The following is a 13,546-nucleotide window of genomic DNA, read 5'->3' as shown; positions in this document are numbered from 1 at the left end:
TTAATGTGAACAACCTTTCGCTTCACAGTGGTCCCAGTCTTTCTGCTTGTCCCAACCTTGGAGGTACATTTTGTTCCCTCTTCAGGGTTTATCCTTACAAAAAACCTTGCACACGCTGACTCCTGGTATTCCAGGTTCAATACATAGAATGAACCAAAGAAGACTGACATTGCATCAGCAAAGATATTCTCTTTGTCCAGCTCAACAATTACACGCCCCTCTGCACTCACCATCCAGCAGGTGGCGGTCATTGAACTTTGTCCTTAAATGTATAGGGGCAACATGTTGTCATTATGCAACATAAAATAATTTCAATACTTCACTTCTTCACACTGTCTAGATAGTCATAAAGCAAATAGCTATGTACAGTTAATTATTAATGGCCTTATGTACATAAGTCCGTTTTAACATATTATAATTGTACATAATTGGGAATTATTCTGCCCATTAAACACACCTAACAAAGAGTCAGCCCAGTTAAATTACCGGAGATGAATCAACTGTATGGTTATTTTGGAGTTTATAGTTTGTTCTGCTGTTAAACTTTACAGTATTGACTTCAGTATTTTTGCTGTTGGTGTAGCTAGATTACTATGTTGATCAGTAATATGTAATGTGAAATTTGATATTGTTACTTTGCTGGATTCACTGAGACACATGTCCAACAACCTTGGTTTATAAAGGAAATTACAGAGATTTGAGCTAACAAAACAGAGACTGGATACCTGTGTCCACGAAAAGCTCCTGTGCCAAACAGAAATTTTAATATGGTCTAATCAGCTCTATTTCATAAATGACTTCTTACCAAGCATAATCAGCCTTGGGGTGCTTGGCAGGCTTTTAACATGCAAACTGAACAATATAAATTTGCGTGCACTGAAGCCACAAAATTTAGAAATACACAGTTGCAAAAAGTTCAGTGACCAATTACCTTTCCTGAATGACATATACAATGCAAAAAATAAGAGTATTGTCAATAGGGACCAATTCCCAGTTTTTACATGATCAAAATTATTCACAAAAGGCTTCAATAAACAGAAAATGTGTGCCGACAAGAGAGCAGTGCACAAAAACGAAAAGATATTTGAGCTCGACGCTTTAATGGGTTTAACATGACTTAGTCAGCACTCCGCACCGTACAGGTAGTACAAGCACACCTGAAAACACTGACCAGCTAACAGCTTTAAGCATTTGGGCGCAACCTCGGTAGTTCACCGATTCACCTGTTGCAAACGTCCAAGTTTCTATCAAGTCTCATAAATCCATCGGCAACTATTACCTAACTAGTCTTTTGAGTCTCCACATTCATAGCTATTGACATTTTGTCTTAGCATTTGAATGAAAATATCCTGGTAGGGTAGCTTAAAAGTCAAAACAAACAGTAATAAGAACGCATTTCGGACTTCTCTCGAATAAGTGAAAAAACACTTACCTTCAGACTGATTAGCTGGTTCCGATCCAACTTTAATGTGTCCCATGTCAGTCCGTTTTAGGGAAAAAGTGTTAAGTGGTTTCATTTAATTTTGGGATACTCCCGCATGGACGAGCAATTTGGAGTCTAGCAGAGTTATCACGAATAGCATACGATCTTCAGATATAATCCAATCAACCTTGCATTTTACCCGATTGAACATCCATTTACCTCTGACTACTTCTAAGTTGCACATGTTAACGGTCTCATCATCACTCTGTGCTGCAGCGAACTGGATCTGTGGCACAGAATAGTTGATGGTCATGTTGTTCTCCTGCTTTGCAGCTTTGTTTGAGTGTGAATTGCGGCTTAAACGTGCAAAACTAAGAGAAGCAGATCAATATTTTCTTCTTGTTGTTATTTAATGGTGGTTGGCAACCAGCGAAAGGAGCATTAACCACTCGAGCAATATTTTCTATCCCCATTGTTGTTTTGAAAGTGAATACCCGACGTGTGCGTCATACGTCACGTTGTACGTCAGGTGAAGGTGTGGTGTCGGCTATCGCACCTGTCGCATTAAAAAGCTTTGAAAACGTAACAATTGATTTAAAAACACAACCCAACGCGCTAAACTGTGATAATGTGCAGAGCATATTATTAGGTTAGTTCACTGTAGTTAGGCAGAGGTGTCTTAAAAAGTACCACCTTATACAAAACAAATGAAGGTCCAGAAAGAATAAGAAGAGAAAAAAGGAACACCCTGCTAAATTAAGTCATTTTTAAACATTACTCTAAATGTAGCCATTAGTATTTGTTGCTGGCCATACAAAAAATAAGTATACTTCAATTATATTTCCCAAGTATACCTTACCTAGTACGTATACTAATAATGCTTCTTGGGACTATATTGGCCCCCGTTTTAGTACATAACAGTATTCTTGAAATTAACTTTTAGATGTACTTTTTGTTCACCATAATTGTACTAGCATAATGTCATAATGTCTACAAGAGTATAATTAAAATATACGCGACTCTATCACAATACTAACCTTACAAGTATACTATTAATTAATAGTATTACTAATGTTTCACATTGTTTGACTTAACAAATACATTTATTAATATATGAGGTTCCATTCAGTTCAAGGAATTAAATTTTAGTGTGGCTGCAACTTACTCCTTAAGTTAAAAATTATGCTGTAGTTTATATGTTATACTACTTTCACAGTGAATCACATTTTATGGTAATACACTCTGAATGAGGATTTAAGTAATTACTTTTAGATCTACAGTAGAAAACAACAGAAATCCGGATGGTGTAATAGTATAATCTCAGTAACATCACCAGTTGTTACATTTGCTGTATTTTACAGCTGTTTCCATGAGTACGGTGAGTTACCGTAAAAATAATGTAATCTCATGGAATTTTCCCACAATTACATGCAAATTACAGTACTAAACTGCTAACATCCTTTAGAGTTTTTTACTGTTGATTTTGCAGTACTAAGCTATGGAAATTACTGCAAAGGCTAACAGTGCACTGATGTAGTGAAAGAGGACATGCAGAGGGTTGGTGTTAGAGGAGAGGAAGCCAGACAAAGGGTGAGACGGAGGCAGATCATCCACTGTGGAGACCCCTGACGGGAGCAGCTGAAAGATGTTTCTGTGAGAGGTATTGGTCCATGACATCAACTGTTGTGGAATTTTAACTTCAAATATAGTCCTGATATTCTCACATACTTTGACTGATTGTTTTTTCCCCATATGTGGTGGTTCTAATTCATTTTTCCATCTATTTTTGTTCATCGGGATTTGTTGTGTTTAGTTCATTTTTGTGCTGAATGCAAATACTTTAAAGTAAATTAAAGACTCTTCTTGCCTAATTTGTTTTTTGGATTAAATCTCAAGGTGAGTCTGGCCCCAAAAGTACACAATAATGTTAATAATGTCTCTAAGGCAACTGCCTAATTGAGAAGCCTCTGTGGGGAATAGAAATATTTTCCTGCTATTATTTGCTGCTATTTTTATAATCATCATTACCGTTTCAGTGGGTGAGAAGCTGACTGCAGGGACAGGAAGTTACATGCTTTTGCAGAAGTGAAACCGAAAGCAGAGTGAGTGCAAGTGAAGAGCAGGGTGTTTATTATGCATTTATTGCGGATTAAGCCTTAAGTAGTTGTGGTAGACTGAAACAGTTGTTATATATTTTACATATAAGTCAAGATCATTACACACAGGATGGCCTTAGCCTGGTTGGTTGCTTAAGTTGAGGTCAACTAAGGTTCAGAAAGCAGATGCAAACTCTACACGTACAGACAGACAAATAGTGAGAGGTCATGACACGTACGCAGTACACAGCATGCACGCGCCTCGCACGTGCACGCACACACACATACACACCATGGTAGATCTATTTTGGTAGGGCAGAAGTGAAGATGTGTGCCGACGTACTTAGAGGAAGTGCACCAGACGAGCGACAGCAAAGACGAGCTGAGGGGAAGCACCGACCCGAAGACAATGTTCTTTAAAGCTATGTTAAAGTTCATGGAACATTTTGTGGTTTGGATTGACGTAAGCTGTACTATTGTCTGTTTTGCAAAAGAGGGGGCTTTGTTGTCCTACCCCTATAAAACCTTGTCTAATGATTGTAAATTCAGTTCGACGCTGAAATCTGCACAGCGGTCGGACTCACACATGTGTTTATTAAAATACTGTCTAATTGCACACCGGACCGGATCTGTGGTTATTTATGGATTCTTCTCTCAACATTGAACCCTAACATTTGGGGGCTTCGTCCGGTGAGAGAAATGGAGGAACTTTGAGAGATCCGGGGTCCGTGGTAATTGGACGGGCAGACGGTAATCAGTGGTGAAAGTGAGCAGGCATTCCCCGGGGCATTTAAAGGTAAGACACTGCCTGTTGAAATAGATTTCCAAAAGGTGTCACATTGGGCATGTCAAATTAAAAGCCTGGTCACTGTAATTACTGGTGAAGGTCTGTAATATAAAGTTTGATGGGAATTTCATGAGCATGCTGGTTGAAGTAATGATAAGTGATAAGTAAAAGTAATGGGTTCAAGTCCCAAAGAAATGTAGAAAGTAGGGAAATTGGTCATTTCTGTGGGTTCAAGTCCCGCTGGACATTGGGTCTATCTTGTGATGGTCATCTCGTGGGTTCAAGTCCCCTATGTCCACAAAGGTAGATCTGCCTCAATCTTGATCCTGTTTTGGGCTTAGATTGTTGTTTCAAATTATTCAAAATTTTTCTAGGACGACAGCGGCGTCTGTTAAGGCGCTAAGGCAGGACGCTGACCTTAGACCTACTGGACAGTAGGGATAGTACCGTCGACAGCGGGGGAGAGGTTGGGAAACTCCGAAATTGCTAGGGGTTCAAGTCCCCTATTCTTGCGCTTATTTGGCTACCTGTAAATTAAGTTAGGACTAGATATTTGGACAGGCCAGTTCGAGTCTGGTCTGCTGAATCGGTCGCAAAAAACCTGAGGTTTGCCCGTTCGAGTCGGTTATGGTAAATTTTTCGAAATTGGTAGGAGCTAAGAGGCCTAAAAAATCTGTGCAGTTGTAAAAATAAAGACGTCTGTAATATAAAATATGAGATCTATGAGTAAGATCAGTCTCTGTGTCAGTAATGCACAGCCGGATGTGCACTGATGGTGTGTGTAAATGCAAATGAGCAGCGGGGACGCGCAGAGAGGGTGGTTTCAGTTTCGACAGAATTGAGCTTTTTGCTAAATGCCTGTATATAAGAGGTTGGTTTTGCTTATTATGAGAGTGTAAATACAGTTTGAATATATTAGTGTGGATGTATAGTAAATGACTGAATTTTGATAGATGTATATTTCGTGAGCCATAAATGTTGGTGTGTTTTATTTTTCAGTTATGTGTGTGTGGGGAGAAGCGGGGTGAGACGATGAGAGGTTTCAGTTTTCTTTTTCTTTTTTCTTTTGACTTGCTCTTTCTGGTCATGGAAGGCATGTCCAAAATACTCGTATGAAAGCGTATTTTGTGTGATTTTAACTGTGTGAAGGCTGTCAGTATTTGATTTGAGTGACTCTGCATGATTTGTCTGAGTGAGTGGAAAATGGAAGTTTGAGAGAGAGAAGGCAGTGTGTGTGAGACGAGTCATGGCGTCTGAAAGAGGTTAGAATATTTAAAAGTGTGTGTGAGAGGAAGGTGTGTGTGTGACTGATGATGTCAGGGGAGCACCCAGAGAAATAGACAGAGTTAAATTCTAAGAAGATGAAGCGAATGCATGTTTTAAGAAAAAGTAATAAAGTAATAAAATTATATTAATTACAGGTTTTAGAAAAGAGACAGACCGAGAGAAATAAATACATGAACTAACAATTACATTAATGAATGGAAAACGCACGTACACAAACTGTTACATGTGAAATTATTGTTGGAAAGTTTAATAAAGAAAGCAGTTTACACTCCTTTAATTTCCAGAACCAGTGTGTCCCCTAGACCTGATAACACTCTTGCCCAGTTGGCCCCTGTAGTAGGCGGGCATGGAAGGCTGGACAGCCCATGACGGGTAAGATCCCACCTCGAAACCCTGGGACAACCTAAGGCAAGGCGCAGTCACGATTGCTTGAACCTAAGTCCCGGAGTGACCTTGGAGTCACTGGAGGAGACGGGATTTAACAGGTAAGGCCACTGGGCACAGACGAAGGGGAAATGTCATTAACAATGACCAGTGATGAGCCAAAGAGAGAAAACACACCCTGTCAAAAGGAGTTTGGAACACTGCAAAAGAAACATTTACAAGATCACAAAGATCATAAAGAAACATTTATAAAAATCACACATACAAACAGAAAATGCACTAACCTTACAGAGACAAGCTCATGAAGATTAATGAACAGATATTGATTTAAAACCTGGCTAAGAACACAAACATACGTAATTAAATCAGCCTGCTAATTTCATGAGGGTTAAAATGGTGTGAATGTTGAAGAAAATACACTTAAAACACACTTGGATAAAATAGAGTTGTGGAATAACTCAAACGAAGCTGTATGACAAGGGAGTGAGTTATGCAAATTAGCTGGAGTGAGTGAGTGACAAAGACACTTCCTGTGTGCGTGTGTGTCGGAGGCTTTCAGTTCAGGAGAGAGAGCGGTGGCTGTTGAAGATTATTTGGCGAAATATATGATGGTAAAGTATCAGGATATTTGATTACGGTGGTCAGGTCTGTTCAGAGGGGCAGATTTGGACAGGAAATTTATAATTTAAGGATGATACGTTGTTGAAATTGGTTTAGATCTTATACTGAATGAACACATGGTAAAGTGAGGAAGGGAGACATTGTGCAAACGGTCTTTGATCTTTTGACGAGGTTTTCGGTGTGTTGAACGGGTGAAATTTAAGATTGTTTCAGATTTTTGAGGCTGTTGTTTTATTTCCAGAGAGGGTGTTTGATTAAGACATGGATATGTCTGAGAGGGGCCCCAAAAATTTTTGTAGTAGTGCACTCGGGAAAACCTGTCAGGTGATTTTGTTTTGTACTTTGATGAGCTAATAATCAGCTCTCTTTTTTCATTTTTGTTCTAAGCAGGCCTGGAAGAGAGTGAACGGACGGCGCTGACAAAATTACCAAGTACGAAAATCAGGTGGGCATTACAGAATTATAATTGATTACAATCAGAGACTGATTGGCGGTGAGTCTCTGTCTAAAAATGATTGCAGCGTGTCAATCCAGTCAAAAAATATAGAGAACTATTTTCCTAAAAAGGAAAACGAAATAAAACAAATGATTGAGCTCATTTTGCTGATGTGGAGCATCTGATGACGTGCGCAGAAGGCTGCAGTATCAGCAAAAATATCATGTGTGAATGCATGTGAGTGAATGTGAGTGATGGGACCAAGAGGGGAAACAAATAAAAGGTTGACAAACAGGAGGAGTGGAAGACTTAATTCTGGGGAAGTGGATGTTTGTTTTGAGAAAATTATTTACTGGGGTTGGATTATGTTATTACATTATAGAATGCTAAATGCTAAAAGGGAAACATTGATGTAACCCAAGTTACCATGAACTGAGGTGACACATGATTAATAACTGTTCTGGGTAAGTTTATTTTGGGTTATAACACAGGTTGGATCATAAGTGGGGAAATTGAGTATGAAATGTGAAGTTCTGGTTAACACACAGGTTTTGTTTCCAGGAAGTTCCAAGGATCCAGACTTTGCATGGAGCAACGATTTGGAGGAGATTTGACATGATGATTAAATTGATTTTGTTCCTTAAACACAGGTTTTCAGGGCTGGAGCAAAATACCGGAGAGGAGGATGGCTGAAGGGTTCTGAGAAATGATATGATATGACTAACCTTTTTTCCCTTGTAATTTCCTAAGCTTGGGTGGAGCATTTTGAGTTTTTTGCCACATGAGATGTGTCAAAAAAGAGAGGGATTTAAGATTTAATTTGCTTAAGTTGAAATGGGTTTTAGTATGATTTTATAACTATTGGGGTTGTTTGATAATTTAAATATGGTAAAACTGGGGCAGAGATTGTTAATTCTTTAAAGAGAGGATTAAAATGAACCGAATTCGGTTTAGAAGATAAATTGCTGGTGTTAATAAGAAGTGGTATATAAAACTTAAAGGGGAAATTGTGGGAATAAAGGATATGCTTTGGGGAAAAATAGTGAACATTTTATGAGTAAAAAATGTGGGATTTCTTTTTGATTTTTAGGATAAGTTGTCACAGTGACATAATGTTAGAATGTTGTTATAATGTAGGCTTTAGAAACAGATAGTAAATAGATTTAGTTCTAGGGTAGAGGAGAGCTTTTATGAGGAGGTTAAAAGTCTCGCTGACTTAAATGAATAATATTGGAGATTATATATGTAGAAATGATTTTTTCATACACATTGCATTTTGGTGCCTTTAACGGAGTTTTGGCTCAGAGAGTCGTCTCTTGAGGGTCACAAACTTTTGGTTAACATTATGATTAGCCAATCTACTGTGAGAATGACCTGAGTTATTGAAGGATTGCACACGCTTACAGACATATGGAGTTCTTAACACACATGACAGTATTGACTTGAGGCAAAAAGACTGAAATTCCTTTAGCTTTTAACCGAATTTGAGTTGGCCCGGTAACAAGTGACAGACAAGAGGAACTGAATAGGAGTTGGGTTGTGACTAAACTGTGTGACATGTAAAATATTGAGATAACACATGCAGCTCTAAATGAGTCTTATTATATAAAATGCAGCTACAGAATAACGAACGCTTGTCGAAGTGACCGAGGTTTCTTTTTTGCTTTAAACCAGGTCCAAAGGGGGGAAAGCTTATGTATTTTGGTTAAGACTGATAAAATATAATGACTGATAAAATATAATTAGAATGTACCATTACATTAAGAGCAGCAAAATGAAATAAAATGATATATTCAAACAGGTTATCACCCAGGAAATGGGAGTTCAAAATACAGTTAGAGTTCAGCTTTTAGCTATGATGAAGTTTATCTAGGAGCAATTAACTATGTGTTTACATGTAATGATTAAAGTGGTTGTTTTTTTTTTTTTTATCCTTTAGTAGAATAAGCAGGTATAATGATTTCCTTGATACATTTTCTTGTGATAGGTGACTTTAGATGAGAGGCCCTTGCAGCAGTGACAGTTTGTGTACAGGATGTGGGTGATCAGATAAGGAGCAAGAGGAAGCACATGCAGAGACGTGCTTCCTTCGATTCTCTTAAAGGCAGTGCTTTTAAGAGTTTTACAAATGCTGAGTACGGTTGATTAAGATTTGAAAATAAAAGTCAAAAACCAAATATGAAATTAGGTTCATGTTTTGAGTAATATTAGGTTGAATCAGGTTTGAATGAAGAGAACAATTGAGGAACAGAGTAACTTAGAGCATAGTAGGGAGAAAGTGTTTTCTATCCTTTGCAGGAAGCCCAGAAGAGAGGGACCCAGAAGAGGAGCAGAGACCACTTAAGCATGAAGTGTTCTCAAGTGGGAGTGGGCCTTTTATTATTAAGACCATCTAGATGACATGGGGTTGTCTGGTTCGCTAAATCACAGAATGCCGAGAGAGGGTCAGAGTGGGAAAAGTGATCCTAATGTCCATGACGTCAGGGGTGGACAGGGAAGCAGCTGAATGGGCCAAGGAGTGACCCAACATAATGTATTGCGACCTCTGGTGGTCCAGAGGTCGAGAGTGGGAGTGTGGGGAATAGAAATATTTTCCTGCTATTATTTGCTGCTATTTTTATAATCATCATTACCGTTTCAGTGGGTGAGAAGCTGACTGCAGGGACAGGAAGTTACATGCTTTTGCAGAAGTGAAACCGAAAGCAGAGTGAGTGCAAGTGAAGAGCAGGGTGTTTATTATGCATTTATTGCGGATTAAGCCTTAAGTAGTTGTGGTAGACTGAAACAGTTGTTATATATTTTACATATAAGTCAAGATCATTACACACAGGATGGCCTTAGCCTGGTTGGTTGCTTAAGTTGAGGTCAACTAAGGTTCAGAAAGCAGATGCAAACTCTACACGTACAGACAGACAAATAGTGAGAGGTCATGACACGTACGCAGTACACAGCATGCACGCGCCTCGCACGTGCACGCACACACACATACACACCATGGTAGATCTATTTTGGTAGGGCAGAAGTGAAGATGTGTGCCGACGTACTTAGAGGAAGTGCACCAGACGAGCGACAGCAAAGACGAGCTGAGGGGAAGCACCGACCCGAAGACAATGTTCTTTAAAGCTATGTTAAAGTTCATGGAACATTTTGTGGTTTGGATTGACGTAAGCTGTACTATTGTCTGTTTTGCAAAAGAGGGGGCTTTGTTGTCCTACCCCTATAAAACCTTGTCTAATGATTGTAAGTTCAGTTCGACGCTGAAATCTGCACAGCGGTCGGACTCACACATGTGTTTATTAAAATACTGTCTAATTGCACACCGGACCGGATCTGTGGTTATTTATGGATTCTTCTCTCAACATTGAACCCTAACACCTCTTATCTGGTGTAAAATGTTGGCACATCGGATATCTGGATGCAGTTTGACGAAGAGATGATCCCACAACTCACTACACCACAGTCTGGGGTGAAATGATGAAATGGGAGTTAGGGTCAGAAGCTCAACCATGATATCCCGGGAATATACTGGTTTATTGAGGCCACATAGCTCTTCAGTGAGATAAGCTGTTATGTTTATACTACATGTATAAAAGCGTACTCTGGCTAATAACAGCCTTCCTTTGTCCTCCACTTGTCAATTTTTCTCATTTTTTATGGAAAAACTGGTTCTCATGCAGAGATTTACAAAGTTTTCAGTTTTCACATGTTAGTTCCTTCTACCACAGATCTGAGCAGAGGAGGCAAGGAGAAAACACAAGGACAGAGGAGTCAAGGAAGCAGGCATTTGGAGCCTCATCCCTGCGACAGACTGGCGACCTGTCCAGGGTGTACCCCGCCTCTCGCCCTATGACAGCTGGGATAGGCTCCAGCGCCCCCCGCGACCCTGGAAAGGATCAGCGGAAGCGAATGGATGGATGGATGGATGGATTTTAAAGCAATGAAAACCAATTAAACACGATGTATTATACACCTGCGTCATAAATAATTTTATTATAGCCCATATATAGGTGTACACAGGGGTAACAGTGCCCATGGCATTTTTTATTTTTTTCTTTACAGCCACTTAATTATTTTCACAACATTACACAATGTGAAAAAGAGTTGAAGGTAAAGACACTTCAGCAAAAGATACATCTGTGCATCCTTGATTATAGTTCCTACAGAAGCCTCCTCTCTCCTCTGTCCTCCATACATTTGCATCTGCAGGGCCAGCCTCTTACACTAATACTGAATTTGAGAAAAGTTCTACTTTTCTTTGCTTTTTCTAAAGAATCTCAGAAAGACAGTATCCTCCATTAGCATTTTGTCAACCAGACCATGGGAGCCTGATCAAAGATTCACTGTAGTTCTCTGTAGTACTTTTTTCTTATCACCAGCAGAGTCCGCAGGGAAATGAGACACTTGACTGAGAAAATGTATCAGAGTGTGGGTTTACTTCATCTCCTTTATTATATTTATTTTCTCAAGTAATGCCAGCAGGTCATTTATTTGTTATTTTTATTTATTTCCATCTGTTATAAGCCCTTCTTTGTTTTCTGTGATTTATTTTTCCACATCTGTCTTCCAGCAAGCCACCTCTGCATGTTCAACACCAGTAGATGTTGTTTCCCACACAGAAATAGTGTTTATAAGTAGTGGTTAAACGGGGCTTAACATTATTTTATCTACTTCTTCTTCTTTTTTTGTTTTAATCTTGAAGGCATCGGTATGCTTCAATAGATTTGTTGGTAGAAGTCTACATTTCCCTTCTAAAGCTCCAAAACCAGCAACAGCAATGTCCACTGTGAGCATCAAACAGATGCAGTTTGCAATTTTACACATATTAGTTTGATATGATAAACAATTAAAACTACATGTGTGGCTACTGAGCTTAGTTTTTAGCCCATAGTTTGCTGTAGTTGATTGATTATACTGGAAAAATTTATTGAAAAAGTCCCTTCAGGAGTTGCAGCCTCTCAGTTCAGCGAGGCCTGAGGTCTGGCTGTCATTCACACCAGCAGGCACAATAATACATTCATCAGCGTATTCTTTCTCAAGCTTGAGTCTCTGTGATGATCAGCATGATGAGCCATTCTTTTATGTGCATCCATTGCTGTGCTTGAGCAGCTCTCTGCTGCAACAGTGAATCACTGGGATGGGCTTTCAAACATTTTTTCAGCTTCAACACAAAAACATAAAGCAGCATTATAAACAGATTTCAGCTGCTGACAACTGTCTAAAATTGAAACTCTTCAACTGCAATTTTATTTTGTGAAAGGAAAAGAAGTCCCTGAGAGACAAATCTGATGAACAGGGTGTTGTGGTGATGAGCATTGTGTTGATGTGGCAAAAACACACTCCCGCATCTTCAGTGTGTACACGATTTTACATATCACAGTTCAGGTGGTTTGTAGCGAATGTTTTTCCTCAGAAAACTCAGGATGGTACACTAAATCTCTTCACCACCTCCCGAACAAATTCGAGGCACACTGCAAGATAAATACCTTCTGTTTTGGACACTGCAAGCCCTTCAATTGAAACCTGCTGTTCGGTCTTTAAGTTGGAGCCTGACACCGAGGTCTAACCACCAGTGATGATCCTTGACATGAAAGGCGGTTCAGTTTGACACAGAAGGTGATGCTTGCTCTCGGTGCAAGTTAGAGTTAGTGCAGCCCTCTGATCAGAACAGGACTTCCAGCGTGATTAATGTACAGCATATGAATGACTTAAAATATTCAATGATACTTACATGGCTTTGTCAAAATAAATAAATAAATAAAGTAAAATAAAATTACATTTAAAAAAGCTTTACTGACCTGATGGTGATGATCTGACCAAAGTCCAGCTCATAATTATTAACTTGTGCAATGAATATCGCTGCAACAGCCTCATAGAGAGCGGTGCCGTCCATATTGATGGTTGCACCCACGGGTAGCACGAAACGGATGATGCGACGGTCAATGTGGTTGTTCTCTAAGAGGCACTTGAAGGTTATAGGCAAAGTGGCTGAGCTGAGGAAAACGAAGAAAAAGACAGAGAGGACAGTTAATAAAAAATAAATATGAAGCCTCCTAATTTCTCTCAGGCATGCATGCAAACAAATACAATCTGTTCATTCATGCTGACTAAGAATAGTAATGCTTTGCATGACAGCATGCAGCAGATGCTTTTTACTAATCTGAGTCTAGCAAACACATGCATACGTGATGAAGCCACTCTGACCTCAAAGACCTCAGAAGAACCCAGTCTTTGTCAGTCTGCTTATGCAACAAGGAATGATTTGTTTAAAATGTCAACATTAATAGACCATGGGAATGCTTTTGGAGGGGTTTAACCAGTTTATGTCAAATCACATATTGTTGAGGTGCATTTTCTAAAGTATACTGTTGTGTTTTTCACTTTAGAGCTTCCCTACCTACCACTTGTTTTCATTCTTTTACACACGAGATACAAATGAAGGCAGTCACAGATCTACCACAGCAAACACAATCTCTGCCAGTGTAGCTTGGCTAAATACATGCGAAAACACTGAC

General features: G+C 39.2%; 1 protein-coding gene across 1 annotated transcript in view; it reads right to left on the bottom strand.

Moving 5' to 3' along the window:
• slc1a7b (solute carrier family 1 member 7b) overlaps window positions 1-13,546 on the bottom strand; it is a 47,533-nt gene that overhangs the window by 4,523 nt on the left and 29,464 nt on the right. The window contains exon 8 of the mRNA XM_003444296.5: window positions 12,830-13,024. Within this exon, the coding sequence (XP_003444344.1) occupies window positions 12,830-13,024 (195 nt within the window). The remainder of the gene's footprint in view (window positions 1-12,829; window positions 13,025-13,546) is intronic.

The sequence above is a fragment of the Oreochromis niloticus genome, linkage group LG23 (assembly GCF_001858045.2).
Source record: "Oreochromis niloticus isolate F11D_XX linkage group LG23, O_niloticus_UMD_NMBU, whole genome shotgun sequence".
Lineage (NCBI taxonomy): Eukaryota > Metazoa > Chordata > Actinopteri > Cichliformes > Cichlidae > Oreochromis > Oreochromis niloticus.
Note: the sequence above shows the minus strand (reverse complement) of the source record. Positions and strands in the feature narration are given on the sequence as shown.